The following is a 22648-nucleotide window of genomic DNA, read 5'->3' as shown; positions in this document are numbered from 1 at the left end:
GGTGTTCACCGAAGTTGTAATGAAAGCATGATACTAAATTAGGAGGCCATAGTTATATCTTGTAGATTACTTGTTGCACTCAAGAATCACAAACTGAAGATGAAATTCTTTTTCATATATCTCCAAAATCATGATTAACATCTTAGTAAATACGCTTACCCTTCTCAGCTAACTTATTTCCCTAATTTTATTGTCGGCCTATATAATAATCCAAATATAGTCATATTTAGAAATTAAGTTATTAATGTGACAATTATTATCAAATATATATATATATATACACAGTGGGGTAATCAGATAAATGTTGAGTTCAAAATTATCACAATTAGTTAAATACAGCACAGGTTTATCGGTAAGAGCATGGGTTAAGTGAAGTTAGAAAATACAGCAAAGAACTATTGTTTTCTTCTTCGTCTCATCTTACATCTGGTTTTCATGCTGCGACTTCCCATTTTGTCCATCTCTTTCTGAAATGATGTTGGTGGGAAATACATGAAGTGCAAAGTGACTTTTTCCCCCTGCTGAGAGACAAGCTGAATTGACAAAGAAGCCTCCCACCCCCACCTCCTAGATGGCATCTTACTATTTCTCTTTGGCAGAAGCTGATATATTGAACATTCTTCAAAGAGATAATAAAGGGGAAAACCATATAGGAATGAAATCACCCTGTGGGCACCAATGTTATAATTTTATTCTTTATTGTTTTTAAAATTATTTCTTCCAGGGGTGGGCAAGGTAGGACGCCAGAATGTGCAGCTCTCAGATTCTTGGCTGGGCTGAAAATCTGAGATACTTGATTGGGTGGAAAAGAAAATGCCAGTGCAAAGAAAAGTATTTTCTCTCTAGCAATGAATGTGGATTCCTTATAAAGAACCCGTCATTCATAGTGGCTTTTACAAAATATCAAGTGATGGGATTCAACTAATTTAACAACCAATTCTTCCTAATAACTGGATGGGCGTGCTGGGGGTGGTGGTCATGTGACTGAATGACCCCCGATGTCACTGATGGCAAAGTGGGGTGGTGCAGGCAGCCCAAAGCAGCGGTGGCGATGGCTGGAGCCTTAGACTTATCCTTATGCAGCAACAGTAACAGTGATTCTCTGATGCCTCATCTCTTGCTTGAAAGATTTTTGCAGCAGGAAACAGCAGGTGGCTACTTCTGCCCTTTGTTGGTGCAGCTGGGCGTGACTCTGCCCCGAGACACTGACTGCTGGTGCCATTGCCTTTTTGCTGGTGCAAACGGCCTGCAGCCGCTGCCTTTTCACCAGCGCGAATGGCCTTCTGCCTCTTTGCCAGTCAGAACCAAGGCAGCAGCGACTGCAGACCGTTCACAATGGCAAAAAGGCAGCGGCTGCAGGCTGTTCATGCAGGCAAAGAGGCAGTGGTGGCAGGGCGCTCATGCTGACAAAAAGGCAAAGGAAGGTTCACCAGGCAGGCAGGTAGCTGGGCCGCATGAGAGGCTGGGGCGAAGGCAAACGAGTGGGCTGGGCCACAGGGACCACATAGTTGAGGCAAGCGAGCAAGTGAGGGATCCAGAGAGCAGCAGGTGGTCTGTCACGGCCTAGGCAGGTAAGGCCAGATAAGGAGTGACTGGGAGGGAAGGGGCGGGTGGGGCGAGCCAGTGGTGCAATTTCCCAGTTCTTCAAACTGCACAAAAATTTACCAACCTGTTCTCCTGAACCAGTCTGAACCAGCTGAATCCCACCTCTGAAAATGTCCAATTGGAAGTATTTATTTACTGTGTTGTAGTGTATGCCTTATAGATGAAGTTTCATGGTTACATTAACACATTTTGGTTTCCTGGCAAACAATCTGCATTTATAGCTGTTTGCAGCACCCTGCAATCATGGGACCTTCATTTACAATTTTTTCCCTGGAAACTGGCATTTACTTCCAGTTTCTGGAAAACAACACCCCACAGGAAACAATGGTTTCACTTACAGACCAGGGGCATTCACCTAACAACCACTGCAAAAGTCATTAAATTGAGTGTGGGCACCTTGTGACCCACTTAACAACCATCATGACTTAATCAAATTTGCAAGCTCAATTACAGTCATAAGACTAGGACAACCTGTAAATCAATTTGAAGGACTAGAGCAGTATATGATTTGCAGCATTGAAATAGAAGCTGTTGTAATGAATTCTATAAGGTAAGTCCTGATGCACTGAAATGTTGATAGTGTTTGCGTGTACGGGTTAATGAATTTCAAAAGTTTGCAAGGCATTAACAAATAGAAATGGAAGCTTAGCTTGTCTTTTAAAGCAACATGGACAGGCAGATGAAGTTTAAAAACAAGGGGTACTTCCTAATTATTTCTGGATATTGTTTTTCCCCTCAAGTTAATAAATAAGTTAATTAACATTAAATACTGTGACTAAACTGAGGTCACAGAACATGTCCATGTTAGAACATGTAAAATGTAAAAATATATTTTAAATATTATGATGACTTTTGTCAATATTCTGCCTACAGAATAAACTGCATCAGGGTGAGGTAACTGTGTTGTGCAGCAACAAAATGAATAGCGCTTATGTACCATGTTTCCTACCATTTCCCGTGAACCTTCATAGCATTATAGAACAAATGGTTTTGGAGGAAAGAAGCAGCCAAATCTCCAACTTCACCCAGAAAGTATTTTAGGGGAGCCTATTTTATACTTGTACCAAATTGAGACCCCTTTTCTATTATAACTGAAAACCTGTGTTTCAACAACTCTCAGATTTTAATACAATTTCATTTTGTACTTTGGAAATTAAGTTTCAGGGTCTTCATGCCTTTCCAGTCCTCTTTTTCTTTAGAAACTGTGAGAAGTTTTATGTCCAAATATACTTTATTCTTTATAGTGTTTCCATCTTCCCTTCAAATATTAGCAGAATCCATAATGGTCTGAGAATCAGTTTCTCCAAGTTCTCCAAATTAGCAAAGTTCCTCAAACCCCAAAATAAGTTACCCAGACCTAATCCATATATCAAAAGATAAAATCTACAAATACAAATAGAATTAATTAAATCTCCCAGCAGAACTGTATGTTCAGAGGAATACACACACACACCCACACACACACACACACACACACACCTCTAAGCATATAGACACTTCCATACTCTATAAAAGTTTGCCACTGTACCACATTTCTCTGCAGCCTGCCCCTAAAGCAAACTGTTTTGCTTTTAAGAATATTTCTTTTCGCGACAGCTGTCTGTATCTTATTTTATTTTATTTATTCTTATGTAATTCCGGCTTGAGTTGGAACCTCAAATGATTCTTTTGACAAAACAAAGGTGGTATAAAAGTAAATTATGCTTTTATAGAAAGTAGTTATTTGATATTTAGGGGCGTGTTTTTTTTTAAGTTGGTCAAGTAAACATGGTTCATCATGTCTTGAAGAAACAAGTAAGGAACATTTTAGCTCCTAAAGGCTACAGGAAGCAATGGTTTAGCAATAAAAGTAGATGCAAAATGTATAAAAAGACTAAAATTGTAGCCTTTTTCACTGAAAAATTAATGCAATCTTAGATTGCTAAATATTAGCCTGTGACAGTTTTAAAATGCTGAGTTAATAATTGCTAAAGTGCTGATTAAAAAAGAACTCTAGAATGGGTGCACATGAAAGAGTTTTAGGCTCTTGCTAGAACATCTCAAATGTGGAAAAGTGTGCAGAACAGCCATTTGTATTTTGAGTTTTCATTGTAGTATGTCAAAAAAGGGAAGATTATGCACTGTACTAACAAAAAAGGATAATATAAGAGAAGATGGGGATGGTTATAACATCTATTCCTGCAGTGCCATGCTGTAAAAAAGATGTTGAGACTCTAGAAAGAATGCAGAGAAGAGCAACAAATATGGCACTGGAGGCTAAAACACATGAAGAACGGTTGCAGGAACTGGTTATGTCTGAAAAGAAAGACTAGGGGAGACCTGATAACACTATTCCAATATCTCAGGGGTTGCCACAAAGAAGAGAGAGACAAGCTATTCTCCAAGGCACCTGAGTGTAGAACAAGAAGCAATGGGTGGAAACTAATCAAGGAGAGAAGCAACTTAGAACTGAGGAGCAATTCCTGACAGAACAATTAACCAGTGGAACAACTTGCCTCCAGAAGTTGTGAATGTTCCAACACTGGAAGTTTTTAAGATGTTGGATAACCATTTGTCTGAAGTGGTGTAGGGTTTCCTGCCTAAGCAGGGGGTTCGACTAGAAGACCTCCAAGATCCCTTCCAACTCTGTTATTTTATGATTTTTTTAAGTGCCACATCTAAACAATAGCAAAGATGTTTTTAAATCAAGTGATTTGAATTCTGTTAAATCAGACTCCCAGGAATGCAGATAATGTTATATGTGCTCAAAGTAAAAACACTTCTGGGTGAGGGAAAAGGATATCTGAGGGCCTGGAACTTTCAGAAAAACCCTAGTGGCAAACCTTAGGGTAAGATCTGAAGTTTTTCTGGAACTTTGTTTTTTTTTAACCTCTGATCAGTCTTAATACAAAAGGAAATATAGTCAGATATTTCAAAGAGACACCATGGATTGTAGACCTGCAGTTAAGGTTAAGTATTGCAGGGTGGGGATTGACCCCCAAAAACCAGGTAGGCCATAGTTCTCCCAAAGTAAATCAAGCCAATATTCCAGCAGTCAAGTAAAATGCAGAGTTCTATAGAAATCAAAGTGGTTTCAAACTTATGAAGGGATTGGATAAACTTTGACGTCCATTTTGCTTAGCTTTGGGTTTTTGAAACTTCCCCCTTGTCTGATCCTTTTCTGAGTATTATTACTTAAAAGAAAACTTGGGTATTTTTAAATCGCCAGACCTGTTCCATGCTGACACCACTGATTTTCCAGAATGTGACATGACACAGCATTTCTAGAAAATGCAAGTAATTTTGTTTTAGCTTTGGTGATGTCAATGCTATTATTATTATAATACGGAATAAAAATGCTAAGGTATCTTTTGATATGTGCTAGGGATAAGTGGTGGGTTCTGGATCCCGTTGCAACCAGTACAGTGCAACGGGGGCCAGGCGTCCATCACATGAATGTGCGCAGCACGCACACACATGCACGCAATACATGCATGCATGCGTCCTTACCTCTTTTGATGCCTCCGCAAGCCTCCGCGACACTCCAACTGCTCAGCGGAGCATCATGCAGGCGCTGTGTGCTCCATATGCATGCGCTGAAGTGCCAAAGAGCTCAAATACAGGTAAGGAGCTCAGGTAGGCGGGCAGGCCCTCCAGACCACCATACAGGAATGGTACCCAGTGCTCCAGGCAGGTACCGGTACGCCCATACTGGGGAGTACCGCCTGCAACCCACTACTTCTAGGGATGCAGAAATAATAATTGTATCAATTGCATGGAGGAAGATTAAGATGGCTGTTGGGACAATTAACACATTTAAAATTACTGAATGATTCCAATACTTATAATTGTCTAATAAATAAATAAAACATGCAATTTTATATGTACTTCAGTGTGTATGTGTGTGTGTGTGTATATACATGTGTGTGTGTATATACACACACACACACACACACACACACACACACATATATCTTTCAGCTCTCTCTAAGCAGTTTACAGAGTCAGCATATTGCCCCCAACAACAATCCGGGTCCTCATTTTACCCACCTCGGAAGGATGGAAGGCTGAGTCAACCCTGAGCCGGTGAAATTTGAACAGCCGAACTGCAGAACTGCAGTCAAGCTGAAGTAGCCTGCAGTGCTGCATTTAACCACTGCATCACCTCGGCACATGCATGCATGCATGCATGCATGCATGCATACAATCCAGCCTGGGTAAACTATAACCTGTCCCTCTTCCCAACGTTGGGAATGATATTGATCAAATATTGATGTATAACATTTACCAATAAGAAGAGAAATAAAGTTGCCAAAAAAAAAAAAAGATTTTCTATATTGTTTGCTATGAAATAAGCAGTAAAACAGAGTTGCCATTTGCTCCATGATAGAAAACACTATTTATAATTTACAAGACAACATATCAGAATAGCTGTATTTTCATATAAAAAATTGTTTTGCTAGTCCCAGGTGCTACTTAGAAATAATTGAAGATACTACAATCATAAGGAAAACACTTTAAAGCTGAAGATGCATTTTTAATTCCAATAAGCACTTTGCCATCTGATTAGCATTACTCCTCAAATTGCACTTATGTCATGAAAAAGATTTGTAGGAAACTCTGTTTGTTACAGCCTTATCCTTATTTTCATATATTTATACAAATCCACAAAAACTTGAAAACTCACCAATAGCTATGTTAAATAAAAAGACAAGATTAAAAAAATTAAAAGAGGTGCACATTTCAATTTAACTATCTACTTCAGCACTTTACTGTTACTTGGCCACACCTGGGCAGTGCTGGGATCTTAAAGCGCTCTGCTGCAAAGTATTTTCTTGCCATTCCCTCTTAGGGGATCAAACTCTTTACAGAAGAGCAAAAGTCCATAATTTAACTATCTGTTGTCTCTAGTGAGAACAGTAATAAACATTACTCCACACAAATGTAAAACAGAGAGGATAAACTTTGTCACCTCCTATAGCAATGTTGAAAAATTGGATCATATTGGTTTCATACTGGTCTCTCACCCTCTGATCTGGCAGTCTCAGGACAGATTTTGTACAGCAAGTGAAAATGATCAACTATTACAAAATCATAGCAGAAGTGTTTGTCTATAGTACCCAAAAAAATGAGTAGCATGGTAGTACTTTTTCCAGCTAACCAATGTTCTCAGCCTTCCATCCTTCCGAGGTTGGGAAAATGAGAACCCAGATTGCTGGGGGCAATATGCTGACTCTCTAAACTGCTTAGAGAGGGTTGTTAAGCGCTGTGAAGCGGTATATAAGTCTAAGTGCTATTGCTATTAAAAAGAAGATGCTTTCATGAGTTACAGCTTTTAATTGCATTGGTTAGTCAGTAGTACTTCTGTAGTACTTCATAGGCATGTCAACAATTTTGTATGACATGATAGATAGTGAGGTCTTCTATAGAACTGTAACAATTCTTCTAGGAGAGAGCATGACAGATGGTGACATTCTTGGGGTTTACCTTTCTCACTTGTCATTATCAAGACCTCTGGCCTGTTTCCTGACAGATGCAGACATGCCCTAGCAAAGTTTAATATGACAAGATTGTTTTCTTTATCACTGCAGAGTGCAATGTCTCCTGACAGTCAAATTAGGCAGGAAATTCACCTGAATCTGAGGACGTTCCATTTGTCAGGGCTCTGAGATAAAGTGTCATGGCATTCAGGGTGAGGGAGAAAGGAGTTATTCAATCTTTCACATTACATTTATGAAAGCGTATGGTGACATGTCTGAGGTTTGCCCTATCTGATGTTACTGAACCCTTAACATTATTTTCAAAGAAATGTGACTTTCTCTCACCTGCGTGGGCACAAGTAAAAATGGTCTAAAAAGAAGGAAATACCTACGTATATGCCTTTTGATGCAACATACTTTTTCATTACCAGAGGGTAGAGTTTCTCATGCTTGATTCTTCACTGCCAAAATATTCACTTAGCACTTTACCTGCTTAAGCTGTCCTGACTTTTTTGGTGACAATACTATTGATATTATTCTAAACTGACTGCAAAGTTATAAATCTTATTTTAGTGACACAAACAAAAAAAAGCAGGTATGTAATTGCATCAGGGCTGAGTCTGTGAGCTGTGAAAACCTTAAAATCTTATTTTAGGGGACAATCATAGGTCCTGCTTCCATTATCTTAGTCCTTCATCTTTAATGCAAGGCTAATGCTACCAATGAAATTGGATGGGTTATTGTAAAGATTGCTGAGAGATAATATATAAAAGGCTTGTAACACTTGAAATGCACTTTAATAAAAGCCAAGAGTTGATACACCTAGCCCCTGGTATATATCAAGTTTAAGAGATGGAGGGAGAAGAAAGATCAAGTATCTTCTTCTCAAGCAAAGGAGTTAATTTGACATGAAGTTATGAGTTCAGGAGTAAGGTTTGTATTTTACCATAGTGCTCCTATCAATGATGGCTGCACACCAAGGACTCAGAATGATGTGCATCTTTGCCTAAGCCTGCAACATTATCTTCAAAGTGAGTTTTCACTTTTCCTGTAGGACAAACTTGCATTCATGGTGAAGTAAAACTATTTTAGGCTTTGAGACACCAATTAATTGCACTTTGTTTTTTTTATATATTGGCTTTATAGTACAAAAACTTTGTCCATAGCTTGTTGAAGAAATATACTGTTTCATTGTAGTAGAAGAGAGATATACCATTTTTAGCAATTTGTTGGGATGGTGGGTTGTTGTCAGGAGGGTTCCTTAAATTAATAATTTGTCATTCATTCAGAATGAGAAATAACAAACCAGTTAATAATGAAAACATACTGTTCCACCTTTAAAACATGGCATTTTTTTTCAAGAAAAATAAATACAGTAACAATGCCAATTTTATTTAATAAGTTTGTCTTACCTGAAATCTAATGAACTTTAGGTGGCTTGCAAAATTTACAAATAAACTACAGTAAACATCAATGTTTTAATTAATTATGATTATGATTAATTACAACCCCCAAGATGAAAGGGAGTCCTTTTGGCAGGTGGCAGCAGCTTGGAACTTTCTCTGCTGGCTTGTCCATTACTTTCTGGGTAAGCCAACAGAGAAGATTGCAAATGTCAATCAAATGATCACCATGCGCTTGGCAACTGGTCTAAGTGTGCGCAGGTTACCAAGCACCCAGATCGCTATCCCAAGACTGTGAGGGTGGTAGTGCAATACTTTGCAACTGTGGAAAATTTCTGAGGCTGTTGTAATTCCAGACCATGGTTAACTGAAGTAAGTCAAGGACTGGTTGTATATCTTTTTTCTTTCTTTTCTTATTCTTGTTTCTTCTTTACTTTATATTAGTGTCCGCTTTTATATTCTTCTTTAAAAGTTTAAATATTATCTGTGTCTATGTTTGGGTCTGTGTGTATAATGTATATGTATGCAGTTACATACAGGCTGTACATATAAAAGATGGTGCAATATTAAGCTCTTAGAAGCCATTCACAATCAAGGGGAGTCTTTTTAACAAGTTTTATTGAAAGGAAATATGGAATTATATTACGCAATCTTGAAAACTGAATCTATGTACTTTAGCAAATCATTATCAGTAAGTTTCTTTTGTATGTAGATTCTTTAATGTTCTTGCTAACTATCTCTTGTGATAGTTGGGAGGTTGCTATTCACTTCTCTGATGATGGAAGAACATGTAGATATTCTTATCCTATAATATTTTACAAGCTGACATTCTCTTTGAAGACTAAGAATTCCATTACACACATTCCCACACACTACCACAGACCAATTCCTGAATCACTCCATGGTATTCTTGACATTGAAAGAGATGGTATGCTCCTTATTCATAAATAACCCTTTGAATTAAACAAACAAAATTTTATTTATATTATTGAATCATATAATTGGATGGGCCTTTGTACTCTACTTTTTGTTTCATGCTGAAAATCTGCTAGTATAACTATAGTTATAGTATATATCACAAATATATTATTTGCTTTTCTGTATGCAAATAATGTTTCTGTCAGGGATAGGCACTCTTATCCCCACTACCTGTAGTCCTTGACTCAGAGCCATTCATTTAGTGCCCGTTCGAAGTTACAATGATACTGAAATGACAGCTTTTCATATTTAAAACCGTTGCAGCATCCCCATGGTCACGTGATTAAAATTTGGATGCTTGCCAACTGGCATGCAGTGGTTAGGATGGAGTACTCCAGGCTAATTCTGCTAGCTGCCAGCAGTTCAGCAGTTCAATTCTCACCGGTTCAAGGTTGACTCAGCCTTCCATCCTTCCAAGGTCAGTAAAATGAGGACTCAGACTGTTAGGCCCAATATGCTCACTCTGTAAACCACTTAGAGAGGGCTGTAAAGCACTGTGAAGTCTAAGTCTAAGTGCTATTGCTATTTATGATGATTGCAGTGTCCTGGGGTCATGTGATTACCTTTTGCAATCTTCTGACAAGTAAAATCAATGAGGAAGCCAGATTCACTTAACAAACTGTTACTCATTTAACAGCAGTAGTGATTCAGTTAACAACTATGGCAAGAAAGTTCATAAAATAGAGCAAAACTGACTTAACAACTCTTGCTTAGCAATTGACGTTTTGGGCTACCTGTATGTCATGGAACTTGCAAACCAATCCAATGAACTATAGTCTGGCTACTCCAACATACAAGATAACAACTTCCCATTGGTAGGACCCCATTTGCTCATGAAATCTCCTTTTCCCTCCTCATCCTTACTAAAAGATATGAGTGTTGGGGAGGGGGAGGGGAAAATTGTCCTTGAAGCAAAAATCCAGAGCTGTGAGAGAAGGAAGAAGAACTGGTTGCAATTTTTCATGCTCCATCATTGGCCTTTGAAGGAATGCTGCCTGGTTCAGCAAGTAAAAAGACAATGGTGAGGACATATGTACAGCAACACAAAAATTAATTCAGAGGATTGTGATGGGCACCAGTGATACCTGTACAGTGATACCTGTATAGAAATCCTCCCAATATAGTTTAGGTCAGTTTGGTTACAGCTGGTGCTTTAAACCAGTGTTTCTCAACCTTGTCATAGCTGGCTGGGGAATTCTGGGAGTTGAAGTCCACAGGACTTCAAGTTGACAAGGTTGAAAAACACTGCTTTAAACCATGATTTCTTTCCTCAGGGTTTTGAATCATGGAACTTTGAAAGCTTGGATTCCTTCCTTCCCAGACATCATCTCATCTCATAAATAACTCAGTTTTTTAAGTTTTATGTAATCCAAAATAAGAATACATGACCATTATAAATGCAAACCAAAAAATGAACTTTATTTACAAGAATATTTCTGAGTTCCACATTGACTGCCTTTGGCATTCTAAGGGGGAAGGGGGGGAGTGACTGCAGCCTAAAGCTTTGTTTGGAAATGTGCTCACCTGCCAAAAAAAAGTCAAGGTCCAGGCAATCCTCAACTTACAACCACAATTGAGCTCAAAATTTATGTTACTAAGTGAGAAAGTTGTTAAGTGAATTTTGCTCCATTCTACAACCTTCCTTGCCACAGTGGCTTCCCCATTGATTTTGTCAGAAGATTGCAAAAGGTGATCACATGACCCCGGGACATTGCAACCATTATAACTATGAGTCAATTGCCAAGCATCCAAATTTTGATGACATCACTATGGGGATGCTGCAAACAATACAAGTGTGAAAAACAGTCATAAATAACTTTTTTTTAGTGCCATTGCAACTTTCAATCGTCACTAAATGAACTGAGAACTACCTGTAGAATGGTGGAACACATCCTGGAGACCTGCAGGCAGTGGGAAAAAAAAATAAGCCCACATTCACTACTACCTTTTTTTGATAGTACTCATTATAAAGTCCAAAGTACCTATCTTGCTTTATGTTAAAGAATGTTTTCCTTTAGGTGTGATATAAACTGTAAAGAAACAAATGCAATATTTTCTAACTGTTGTTCTGTTTCTGGGATTTGCTGTGGTTGTTGCTCTTCCCTGCTCATTTATCTATAAGTTGTAAACTGTTTGCTTTTCCTGTTTGTAGATTTATTGCTTCTCTCACTTGAACAACTTTAACTGTATTCCTTTCCTGCATCTTGTGCAAAATTGCCAGATACAGTAATCAGTTTATTCAGTTCAACACTTCTATCATATTATTCCTGTTGAAGGGTTTTGTGACTAATATGTTAATTCTGCTTATGCCTTGTTCCATCATTTCTTTTGAAACTGGAAGTGTTGTATGAAACTATAACTAGTGCACTACAAGTGCTTTCTGAATCTCAAAATCAGTGAGTTAAGAAAAATATGAGAGAGAGAGAAAGAGTGATTATGCTTTTAAGAAATAAAATGTGAATATCTTTTTAAATCTTATCATTTTTCAGGCCTGATGGAATTGGGACTGTAACTGTTGAAGAGAAAGAAAGATTTGAAGATATTAAGAAGAGGCTTTCTTCCCTTCTAGAAAACCAGATAAGCCACTTCAGGTGAGTGTTTGCATTTTGCAAGCTGGACATACATGAAGCTGTGAGAAAACAATGGAGCAAGAGTTAGGCATTAAAACCTGTATGAGTGTTTTTAATATTCCGCTTTTATAAAGCAGTTGAGTCATTTTGCATACCACATCACATACCGATGATTTCTGACTATATAATATTTTTCCTACCTAACATTGCAAATCACATGTGAACTATGCTGATTTTGTGTTAAATTAGCACAAGTGGCATAGCTCTACAAATCATCCCTTAATAAGCAGTGCAGTTTCTTGTTTAATTATTATAGTGCTAATTTCTACCCATCATGATAATTTTCCTTTTAATGGAGATGGAGAGGATTTTTTTTTATGCTTGGCTAGTTGGATTCTATCAATAAGTTCAGTGATGCAAATCACTTGGAGATCCTAAGGTCAATTAAGTCTTCTCTTTCTACCTCTCCTACTACCAACCCGTGTTTGGCCTCTTGATTATTAATAGCAGACACTGACTCATGTCATAAAACCTGAAAAAGAATCCTGTGACATAAATTACAGTAGCCAGTTCCCCACTGCTGTTTGTAGAAAGAAAAATAAACACTACCTTTTTTAACAGCAATTTAGCAGTGGAATAAATTTGTTATCAAAAATCCATTTTCTAGAGAGGGAAAAATATTCATTTTTTCATTCCTCACCTTAAAATGGAGCCCTTTTGTCCTTTATCCAGTATCCAACTTTCATATGATTTCCAAGGAAAACAAAAATCCAAAAAAATTAGTGGCTTTGCTGAGAAATAGACAAGATGATGATAGTGGTTTAGTTTATTTGAAATGGGTCTCTAACAAGATAGACTTAATTATTCAAAAAAAGGAAGTATCTGTCCTCAGAGGTGGATGTCAACAAAGAATGAGGAACTGACTCTAGAACCTGCCAAATAGAGTCTTTACATAGTTTGTTCTAATTGCTAGGATAAAAGTTGTCTTCTCAAAATTTTGACCATTACAAGCATTCATGTGGAACATAATCAAACAGCTGTAGGATTAACTTTTCTAATATGTGGAGTGTGTTTAATATTTGACTATGTTGTTGGTAGGGAGAGCAAATAGTTAATATATTGTATTTATTACTGAAAAATAATTGCATATGTCACTTTTGCACAGACTAGCTCATGAGAGCCAGTTTGGTGCAGTAGTTAAAAATATCAAATTAAAGACTGAGGGAACATGAATGCCAGTCCTGCCTTAGGCACTAAGCCAGTTAGGTGACTTTGGACTAGTTATTCTCTCTCAACTACAGTATATAAAAAGAAGGCAACCACTTCCAGAAATGCTACCATGGAAATTGTATGAATTTATCCAATCAACAGTCAAGACAGACTTAAAAGGATCAAAAAATGCTGTCCCTCATGCTGGTTAGGAATTTTGTTTCAGCTCTTTTGGAAGAGAGCAGATTGCCTTCTAGTAGAATGATCCTTATGACTGGTCATGTCCACCATTGGTAACTGTTCTGTGAAACTTTCTAAATTCTAAATATAGACACTTGCCCCAAGTCTTAGGAACAATTATATTAGTGGATATGAGAGTAGGAGTCTTCTCAGATGACAAGAAACAAATAGAGAATATTAATTTATTTGTACCTCTTAATGTATTTCAAACAGTGAGATGCAAATTTTGAGCAGCCAATTACGACACAAAGGAACCTGGTATCATTAAGGCTCTATTGGTCATTTCATACCAAGAATTACGTGCAATTCAAATATTTGTTTGATGTTTATTATACATTATCATTAATGTGGTTAAAAAGGGTTGGACACTAACATTTTGTTTACTTAAAATGCAGATATGGTTTTTTTTATTTTATTACAAATTTTAAAGCAATTTACTTTTTAAAACCATCAAGAAACATTTTTAGAATACCCATATATCTCAGATGATATTTGAATGAAGATAGATCCAGACACCACCGAAAACTAGAATCTCAGTCTCAGCAGGATTCAGCTTCTCTTTATTGTCATAGAATTCACCACCAGAGCAGGTTACTAGCTCTCTTCACGCATTACATGATTCAGAAGTAACATAGCACTATATGTTATTACCATGGGAGTAGATGCCCTGGTTCTAAACATAAAACTTGACCTTTGAGTCCTTGTTATAAGGAATGTTCATTAGATGCAAATCTAAGTTGACATTTTAAAATGTTTGAATGTTTAATTATTTTTTATAGAGAAGCTATTTATGGAACTATGTATCTTAGGACCACTGTAAAAGAAAATTGCACATATTAATTAAATAGTTGTTTCAGGGTTTCATTATTTAAAATTATATGTGCTTCAATTGGTGCTTCATTTACTGACATGTTATAACAATATATTTATAAGAAGCCCTATGGGATAATTTGATTTGAAACTTAACTCTGTGATTATCAGCATTTATTTATGCTTTTATCAATAAATATGAATAAACATGGGAAAGTGCAGGTATTCTTAGATAATTTCTGGATTTGAGGTTGAAATTGTATTTCTTGTTTGCCTTGGAGTATATTTCACTGAATTAATTCGGAGACTACAAAATATATACACTGCTATCTGATGAAAGATCTGCAGAATTGCAAATACAATGAGAATAAGAAAGAACAATCGTATTCTGCTACTAGAGCTGCCAACACAAGTTTGTCCAAATTTCATTTCAAAGTTTTCTAATAAATTTGCAAAGATGATTTCTAAATTATTTATCCTGCCTATTTGCAAAGTGATGCTTAAAGATGACATAAAGTAACAGCAACTTATTAAATAAATTCTAAACAATAGAACATCGTTGTAGAAATAATTGATTCAGAAATTAGAAGAGCTCCTAAAATGATAACACATTTATTCTTTTAGAGGGGACTTCTGGTTATCAGTCACAAGTTGTATCTAAAGTTATCCAATTTGGTGATATCTAGGGTAGCCCACTAAAATCATGGCAAGGCTTTTATCTAATTTTTGGAAATTTCTATTCAGCAAAAACCCACAATTTTTTGTGTAGCATTTGTTAAGGCTATTATGGGAAAGAGGAGTGCAGCGATATTGTTTTTCATGGCCTATTTGTTATATAAGTCTGGATGCTACACTATATTGCTCATATATTCCGTATGTACATGTGAGAGCTGGAATGTAACTAGATCAGCAATTAGAATTTATAATTATAACAGATAAGATATTTCTTCACCAGAATAGACAAAGCCTACAGTTAGAGAATCATATATTATCAACAAAAATCTTGAAGACCATGTACCTGGGAATGTGTGTAGACAGGCTAAAAGACATGACCACAGGTTGACAGTCTCTTCGACAAAGAGTAGATAGAGAATGATAGAAAAAATGGGGCCAGAGTAAATAATTAATTCTATGTGTACCTTATTGCTTGAGAGGTGATCTGAGAGTCTGTGCTATGAGATGTGAATCTTACACTGTAGGAATCAGAAAAAAAATATTTTCTAAAGACTTGCATATTTATACAAAATAAAATGTATTTATATCAGTGAAAACGAAAAGATGGAGCCCACTAGAACAAAAACAGGGAGTCCGTTATATTCCAGATGGCCGGAACTATTATCTGCAACCAAAAGCAGCATGGCTTCTATTGAGAGAACCTGGAATTATCATCAATATCTCAAGGTCTACAAGATTATCTGGAGCACAGGGCTGAAACAGCATTAGATGTAGTTGTCAATGGCTTTTGGAAGGCTGACATAGGTGCAACCATTCTATAGCTGAACAGGGTGATGCTGTAGCAGTGCTGGCCAAGTCCTGGAGGCTTTAAGAAATTGGATGGGAATTTTTTTTAAAAAGATAAAAAGCTAATACAAACTAATATAGAGTATGGGGGGGGAAAGAAAAAAAAAGAAATCAAAGAGAGAGCTTAATATTTAAGAAAGAAAAAGGTAAAAATCATTTCCATATCTCCAATAATTTATTGATAATCATTAGCTTGATTTAGCTTGATACAATTGAATTTTGTAAGGTAGTACTTTTTTAAATAGCAAGTATCTAGTATCTTTTCCTATCTGTAGTTGAAGTAGCAGCTGTTACAAATAATTGCTATCCAGTACATCTGTAGAGAAAAAGACTTTTATTTTTGTCACAGCTCAGTTAAATCAGATACATACATAGCTAAATCCAGATGAAATAATAACAAAATAAAAGTTAATACAAATTTAAAAATATGTGATTAGTATATTCAATAAGAAACATAGCTTCTAAAAAATTTTCCCTGTAAAGAAGATGGTGGATTAGGCATTAAATTATCTAGCAAAATCCATATAAGGTGGGCTTCTAATACATTGGGGTTTTTTGTTTGTCTCTTTGAAGATATTGCTTTCCTTTCGGACGTCCTGAAGGAGCTTTGAAAGCTACACTTTCCTTGCTTGAGAGGGTAAGTCCATGAACTAAAACCAACCATTCATAGGCTAGTATCCTCCAGAGACATTGGTCCGGCTCTGGAGGGCACCAGAATAGCCTATTTCTACTCCGATCTGTGCTGTTCACACTTAATTATTATTAGATTTTTATACCAATGTTTAATAGCCATTGTCCTCTAAAAATTACAAAGTCCCAAATCACTTGTCTTTTTGCTTTGATGAGCTGACACATCATCTCCTTCATAGCACTTGTAACATTTCAAACTGTGTCTATGGGGGTATGTGTGTACTGTGTTTCCCCAAAAATATGACCTATCCTGAAAGTTCTAGCTTGATTTTTTCACATGTGCCCAATACAAGCCTTACTTCCAAATTAAACCCTAATTAAGACCCCGCCCACCACAGGGTGCCGGGGGGGGGGTGTGAGGCGCACAGGTAAAAATAAAGCTAGGGTGAAGATTTGGGGGTGAAGCTACCCTACTTACCAGGCCTTGCATACCACAACACCAGCCTTGCCTTGCAAGTCCACTTCTTCTGCACCCCTTGCCGCCGCTCGTGTGCATCGCATCCATCCTCTGTTTTGCCTTCAGAGGCCTTCTGAAAAGCCCTCTGCAGCCAAGAACCGAAATCCAAATTGACACGCACATCACCCCCAGCCATCAGAGCCCTCCGGAAAGCCCTTTGCAGCCAATAACAGAACTCCAGATCGATCCAGAGCTCTATTATTGGCTGTAGAGGGCTTTTCCAAAGGCAAAACAGAGGCCGGGGACAATGTGTGTGAGTGGCAGCAAGTAGCCACAGAAGTAGTGGGCCGGCAGTGGGTTCCTGATGGGCATGGCTGTCAGTGCTGCCACTGTGAGATGAGTCAATAATTAGGCTCCCCCAAAAAGAAGCCCTACCCATTTTGGGGGGGGAGGGTCAAATGTGTGTGAGTGGCAGCAAGTAGCCACAGAAGTAGTGGGCCGGCAGTGGGTTCCTGATGGGCATGGCTGTCAGTGCTGCCACTGTGAGATGAGTCAATAATTAGGCTCCCCCAAAAAGAAGCCCTACCCATTTTGGGGGGGGAGGGTCAAAAGAAAATAAGACCAGCTCTTATTTTCAGGGAAACACATTGTATGTGTGCGTGCGTACATGCACATACATGCAAGCACACACACACACACAACACACACAAAATGTCATGATATAGACGTGGGTTTTTTAAAAAAAAAATCTTAATGGGTTTTTAATGAGCCGTGATGTTGGGTTTTAAAAGTATAAACGATAAATCCAACTCAATCATTTATGACACTCTTGCTTTAAATACTTTCTGAAATAACCTCTGAAGAAAGAAAAATTCTTCGAAAACTTTAATGTTGGCAACTATCTGCAAAGTTAAATTTGGTCAGGAGGCTTTGGTCCCAGTATGTCTTATACTCAGCTATATTCCTTAGTAAACTCATCTTGTCAATCCCTGTCTATAAAATTGAGCTCTTAATTACCAATCTCACAGTGTTAATATGAGGTTAATATGCATTAGACTGTAGCTGCTGAGGAAATTTGCTACATTTGGTGAAGCATTTGATTACTTCTGTTCAACTGCATTCTTGGTGGGATTGATCCCTGAAAACCCCTGGCAAGAATTAGAAGCCCTGGCTAAAATGTTCACTCTCCTCATATTTTTCTTGTGCTGCTTCTAGATACAGATCCTGTATTGAAAGGATACATGTGACTTTGACTATAACAAAAGAATTTACGCTTATGCAGTCCTGTGGTATAAATGTCTTGACAAACTATTTTTCCTTAATTCAGCAATATGCAATTTAAAAAGAAAACTTGTTTTGCAATTTTGAAACCTAATGTATGTGAAACTGAGCATATGCTACTTACATTGTTTATAATTTTAGTCTTTTGTTTATAACTGTAGTCTTTCCTATAATATTTCAATGGTCTGACCTTAGCATTATGACCTCAAGAATGGTTTTAATGTAGCTTTTATCCATTAATAATTTCCTTTCTTTTTGATTTCTAATAGTTACAAAAGCTTCTAAAAAGTGCCTTTTTCCTTTTCTGGGAAGATACCATATCTGACCAAAAACTGATTATATTTGGCATAGGTCTTAATGAAAGATATTGCTACTCCCATACCAGCAGAAGAAGTGAAGAAAGTGGTTAGAAAATGTCTGGAGAAAGCAGCCTTGATCAATTACACTCGACTTACAGATTATGCCAAAATAGAAGGTTAGTACAGTGATCAGCTACTGTAGTGGCTGTAAAAGCAATTGGTGCCCATTCATTGCATACATTTTGTGAGCAGCCTTTTCTTTTTGCTGAGCAAAAGCTTGAACCACAGCAAGGGGAAATATCTCATTAAAATCTCAGCTGGTGAACTACTGAGCTTTTTCCTATTCATTGCTGTAATATGCCTCCTGGGACCATGCTTTGAATGAATGATCTTTGCTTTGTACTGAAGTTGTCCTTTGTCCTTTATTTTAAGTGTAGTTTTATGTTTCACTAAAGTGGCTCAAATCAGCCTGTTCTGGTAGACATTCTCTTTCCCAGTCTTGACATTTGAACTCAGTTGCTTCATACAGCAAGATGTTCCTGTTTTCAATCTACAATAATTTATTACTAATCCTTACTGAATTTTAACATAACATTTTATTAATGGACAACTGATCATCTACATTGCCAAATTAATTCATGACCCTTAGCTTGTGGAATGATAATATGTATAAGACCCAAAGATTTATTCCAGGAACAGATAGATGGTTTCTGGGGTTATTACAAAGTTTCTCTTTTAGCCAGAAGTGACTACTTATAAGATCACCAAAGTGACTTGGAAACTTGACTTCCCAGGGAAAGAAGGGGGATATCAGAGGCAAGACAAGTTGGGCAATCATTCATTCAGCAACTCTGAAGAAAATGCCGCATATTCCCTTAAAGAGCAACGGCTGATATTAATTTATGAAGTAAATCAGCTCAGCTGGCAAAGATCTATGGAATCCACATACTGTTGCATGATACAAAACTTTATTCAGCCCAGTATTTGCATATGGAAATCAGTCTCAGATACAGTTCAAAGGAAGCACTGACAAATTACTCATAATTACATTGATAGGAAATCACTATTGCATCCATATTCAACTTTCATTGAAGATTACCCACTGGTTTGTATGTAATATTATCTAAAGGCTAGTTTATACTTCTTTATTCTCATTTGTAATTGTTTTGAAAAACAAACTCTAAATAGTTTATAGTTTAGGATGAACTAAATATCAATCTAAATTTAAATACTTGATTCTATGAAGCTGATTTATCAAATCAATCCAAATCCAAATAAGGCAACAGTCAATAACGTGTTATTAGGTAGATCAATTTTCCCAACCAGGCATTATGGCTGAATATACCATCTGATATATCTGAAAAGTACCAAGTTGGTAATAAAATCTTATCATGGGCTTTTTCCAGGAATTTTACTCTGGAATATTCTGAATATAAAGCATTTTATGTACTTGTCAGTGGTAGCAGTAATATCATGAGTTTTTTATAATTTTGTTTAAGGAATATTGTAGAATCTTCAAGTTTATATTCAATTTCTTACAATGTATGTTAGTGTAAGTGAAATTGCAATCATGAATAATATTTTAAAAATCAGGGAAAAGGAATACACACAGTATATATGACTATTTGTTTTAACTTATTTTTCTCATTCTTAAGGATCACTGACAAACATGGGTTAACCAATCTCCTCACTGATTAGTCCAAAAAAAGCCATCTCATCACTATAGCAACCAGTATTATATCATGGGAATAACAACATGGAGGCACCTTAGTAACCAGTTTATCATAATTAATTAAGATATCATGTTGTGTTTAAATGAAGGGGGATGTATGTAGATCTTTTGGAAAATGAGAAAGTTACCTTTTCACCTTCAGCAAGCATCCAATGCATGCTTACAGCAGGGGTTCTTGCTGTTCAATTATCTTGAGTTTTTAACAAGCTTGTTTGGAATAATTGGTGTAAAAATAGAAAGTTTCTAGAAGAAGTCACCAAAGCTGGGCTGAAAGTCAGCAAAGTAATCTTGGCATATAAATCACTGCTTACAGGTGAAAGAAATATATCTTTACTTTATATATTTTAAAACATTCTGAAAATATAAGAAATAGTCTTCCTCACAAAAAGTGTGACTAAGAACCTTTTAAAGTTCCAACTGAATTATCATCAGCAATATCACTTTTTTCTCTGCAGTTGAACCACATTTATTTAATTAAATAGCAATTCATAAGTCATAAGTCTTGTTTTATGAAGCTCACAAATCCTACCTTTGTCTGAAATTAAGCATGTCTGAATCCAGGCAATTCCTGGGTAGAGGAAAATGCCTTCTTTTTTCCCTTGAAACAAAGAGAAAAATGTGTTATTGCAGTAAGTAAGAATTTTATATTGATGTGGCCATCAAAATTAATGGTATTATTGTTATGGAGCCATCTCCATAATATCTCTTGGATGAGGCAGAAGCTGTGAGAGAGCAACCATAAAGATATGATCTGTACTATGCCAATCACACTACAGTGGTAACAGAAAGTAGGGAATGATCGCTTTTGTAAATCGTAATATGAGTTCCAATAGAACCGAAATCACTAGCAACACTGGGCTGGTACAGAATAGGGTCATTTTATGGGACACTTGAATAAATAAAGAGACTTTGAACTAGAAACATTGGTATGGCATGGCATGATATGTGGTATGTGGTTTATGATGCATGGTGATGGTATAGTATGGTTCTTGCAATCATTGCTTTAGCTAAAAGAACACATTAAGCAACATTAGAAAGAAATGTTTTTCTGTTGTCAGAAAAAAATATTCAATAGTATTTTAACAGTAATGGCCTTATAAAATTAGTTGACTATTTCATATGTAATGCTAATTAAATAGAAAAGAAAGCCACTATGCTTTGTGATTCCATCAAATTTCAGTCAACTTGATTAAGGGGATAACATATCATCTTGTTTACTGTACAAACTTTCTTTTTTCAAAATGATGCATTTAGTGATACATATTTTTCTTCTCAGAATAAACAATAAGAACTTAATGCTTTATAATGCTTATAAAGAAATAAGCTCAACTTTTGTGTTTCTTTCCCCAACCTTTCCTTATAAGAAAGCTATAAAATGAAAGGATCCAGGTGACTGTTGTGTTAATTGTATGCATGTACATATTCAAATGTGAATTTAGTGCAATTTTATCTCTGCTTATTTCTGTGTGTATTAATGTGTGTGTGTGTGTGTGTGTGTTCATTGTAAGCATCACCAGGTTATCTACATACATTTTTCTCTCAAACTGCTCCCCCCCCCATTTAAAGGTTCCTAATTAGTTTTGCATCTAAATGTATATATTTGCAAACATCTGGACCTATCTGAGCAAATTGTCAACGATCAGAATCACAACTGAATCTATAAAATCTGATACAGTAGCATTGATTAGCTAAATATGGGATAGCTTATCTGAACCATCCAGAATGGTTTAATATCACCATCAGTTCAACATAGGTCAGCAGATCAACATCACTCATGTTATTCTTAGTTGTTTTGTAGAGCTAGTGACAATAGTTTAGATCTTGTCCCTATCCAGTGCTTATTGGAATGAATACCTGCAATAATATCATGATTTTCTGTAGCCTTTAGTCATATGTAAAAAATAGGCACTCCATGAATGGAAAATAGAAGCACCTCTGATTCAAAAACATTTAAAGAAATAGAGATGTATAAAGAATATTAAAGGAAAAGGGCAAAAATTTGTTCTGGATATGATGTAACTTCTTCTGTTCGTATTATTTCTGTTTTGTTTTGTTTTGTTTTTAAAGGTGCTAATGATATATTTCCAATCTTTGATATGACTCATTGTTACAAGTTAACACATAGGAGTTAGAGGATTGTTCTGAAACAAAACATATCGTTGTATATTAATGTTTCACGTTTGATATAGATATGTGGTTGTTTCTTAAGATGACATAATAAATCTAGTTCTATACATTGAACGAATGAAATAAACTGGATTGAGACCTTCATCAGCTGCCTCTTCCTGACAATCTGCTGCACTGGGCACCTGAGGCTCGAACTCTTCCAAATCAGAGAAGATCATAACAGTTACTTATTTGATATCTTTGGGATATCAAACCCAATCTGTTTCCCAATTGGATCTGTCCATTTTATATATGTAGTTATGCAGAAGGGAGACACTTCAGGTCCAT

The 22648-nt window shown here is 36.6% G+C and overlaps 1 protein-coding gene across 11 annotated transcripts in view; it reads left to right on the top strand.

Moving 5' to 3' along the window:
* Positions 1–22648, top strand: part of CADPS2 (calcium dependent secretion activator 2) — a 375792-nt gene that overhangs the window by 248235 nt on the left and 104909 nt on the right. For all 11 annotated transcript variants that reach the window (XM_087723665.1, XM_087723666.1, XM_087723671.1 and 8 more), the window contains exons 14-16: positions 11935–12036; positions 16369–16432; positions 18515–18638. In XM_087723665.1, coding sequence (XP_087579791.1) covers positions 11935–12036; positions 16369–16432; positions 18515–18638 — 290 coding nt within the window. The remainder of the gene's footprint in view (positions 1–11934; positions 12037–16368; positions 16433–18514; positions 18639–22648) is intronic.

This window comes from Thamnophis sirtalis, unplaced genomic scaffold (genome assembly GCF_051295495.1).
Source record: "Thamnophis sirtalis isolate CommonGarterSnake01/CBP01778 unplaced genomic scaffold, rThaSir2_p1.2 scaffold_9, whole genome shotgun sequence".
Taxonomy (NCBI): Eukaryota; Metazoa; Chordata; class Lepidosauria; order Squamata; family Natricidae; genus Thamnophis; species Thamnophis sirtalis.
The sequence above is the reverse complement of the archived record's forward strand: the minus strand, read 5'-3'. Positions and strand labels throughout refer to the sequence as shown.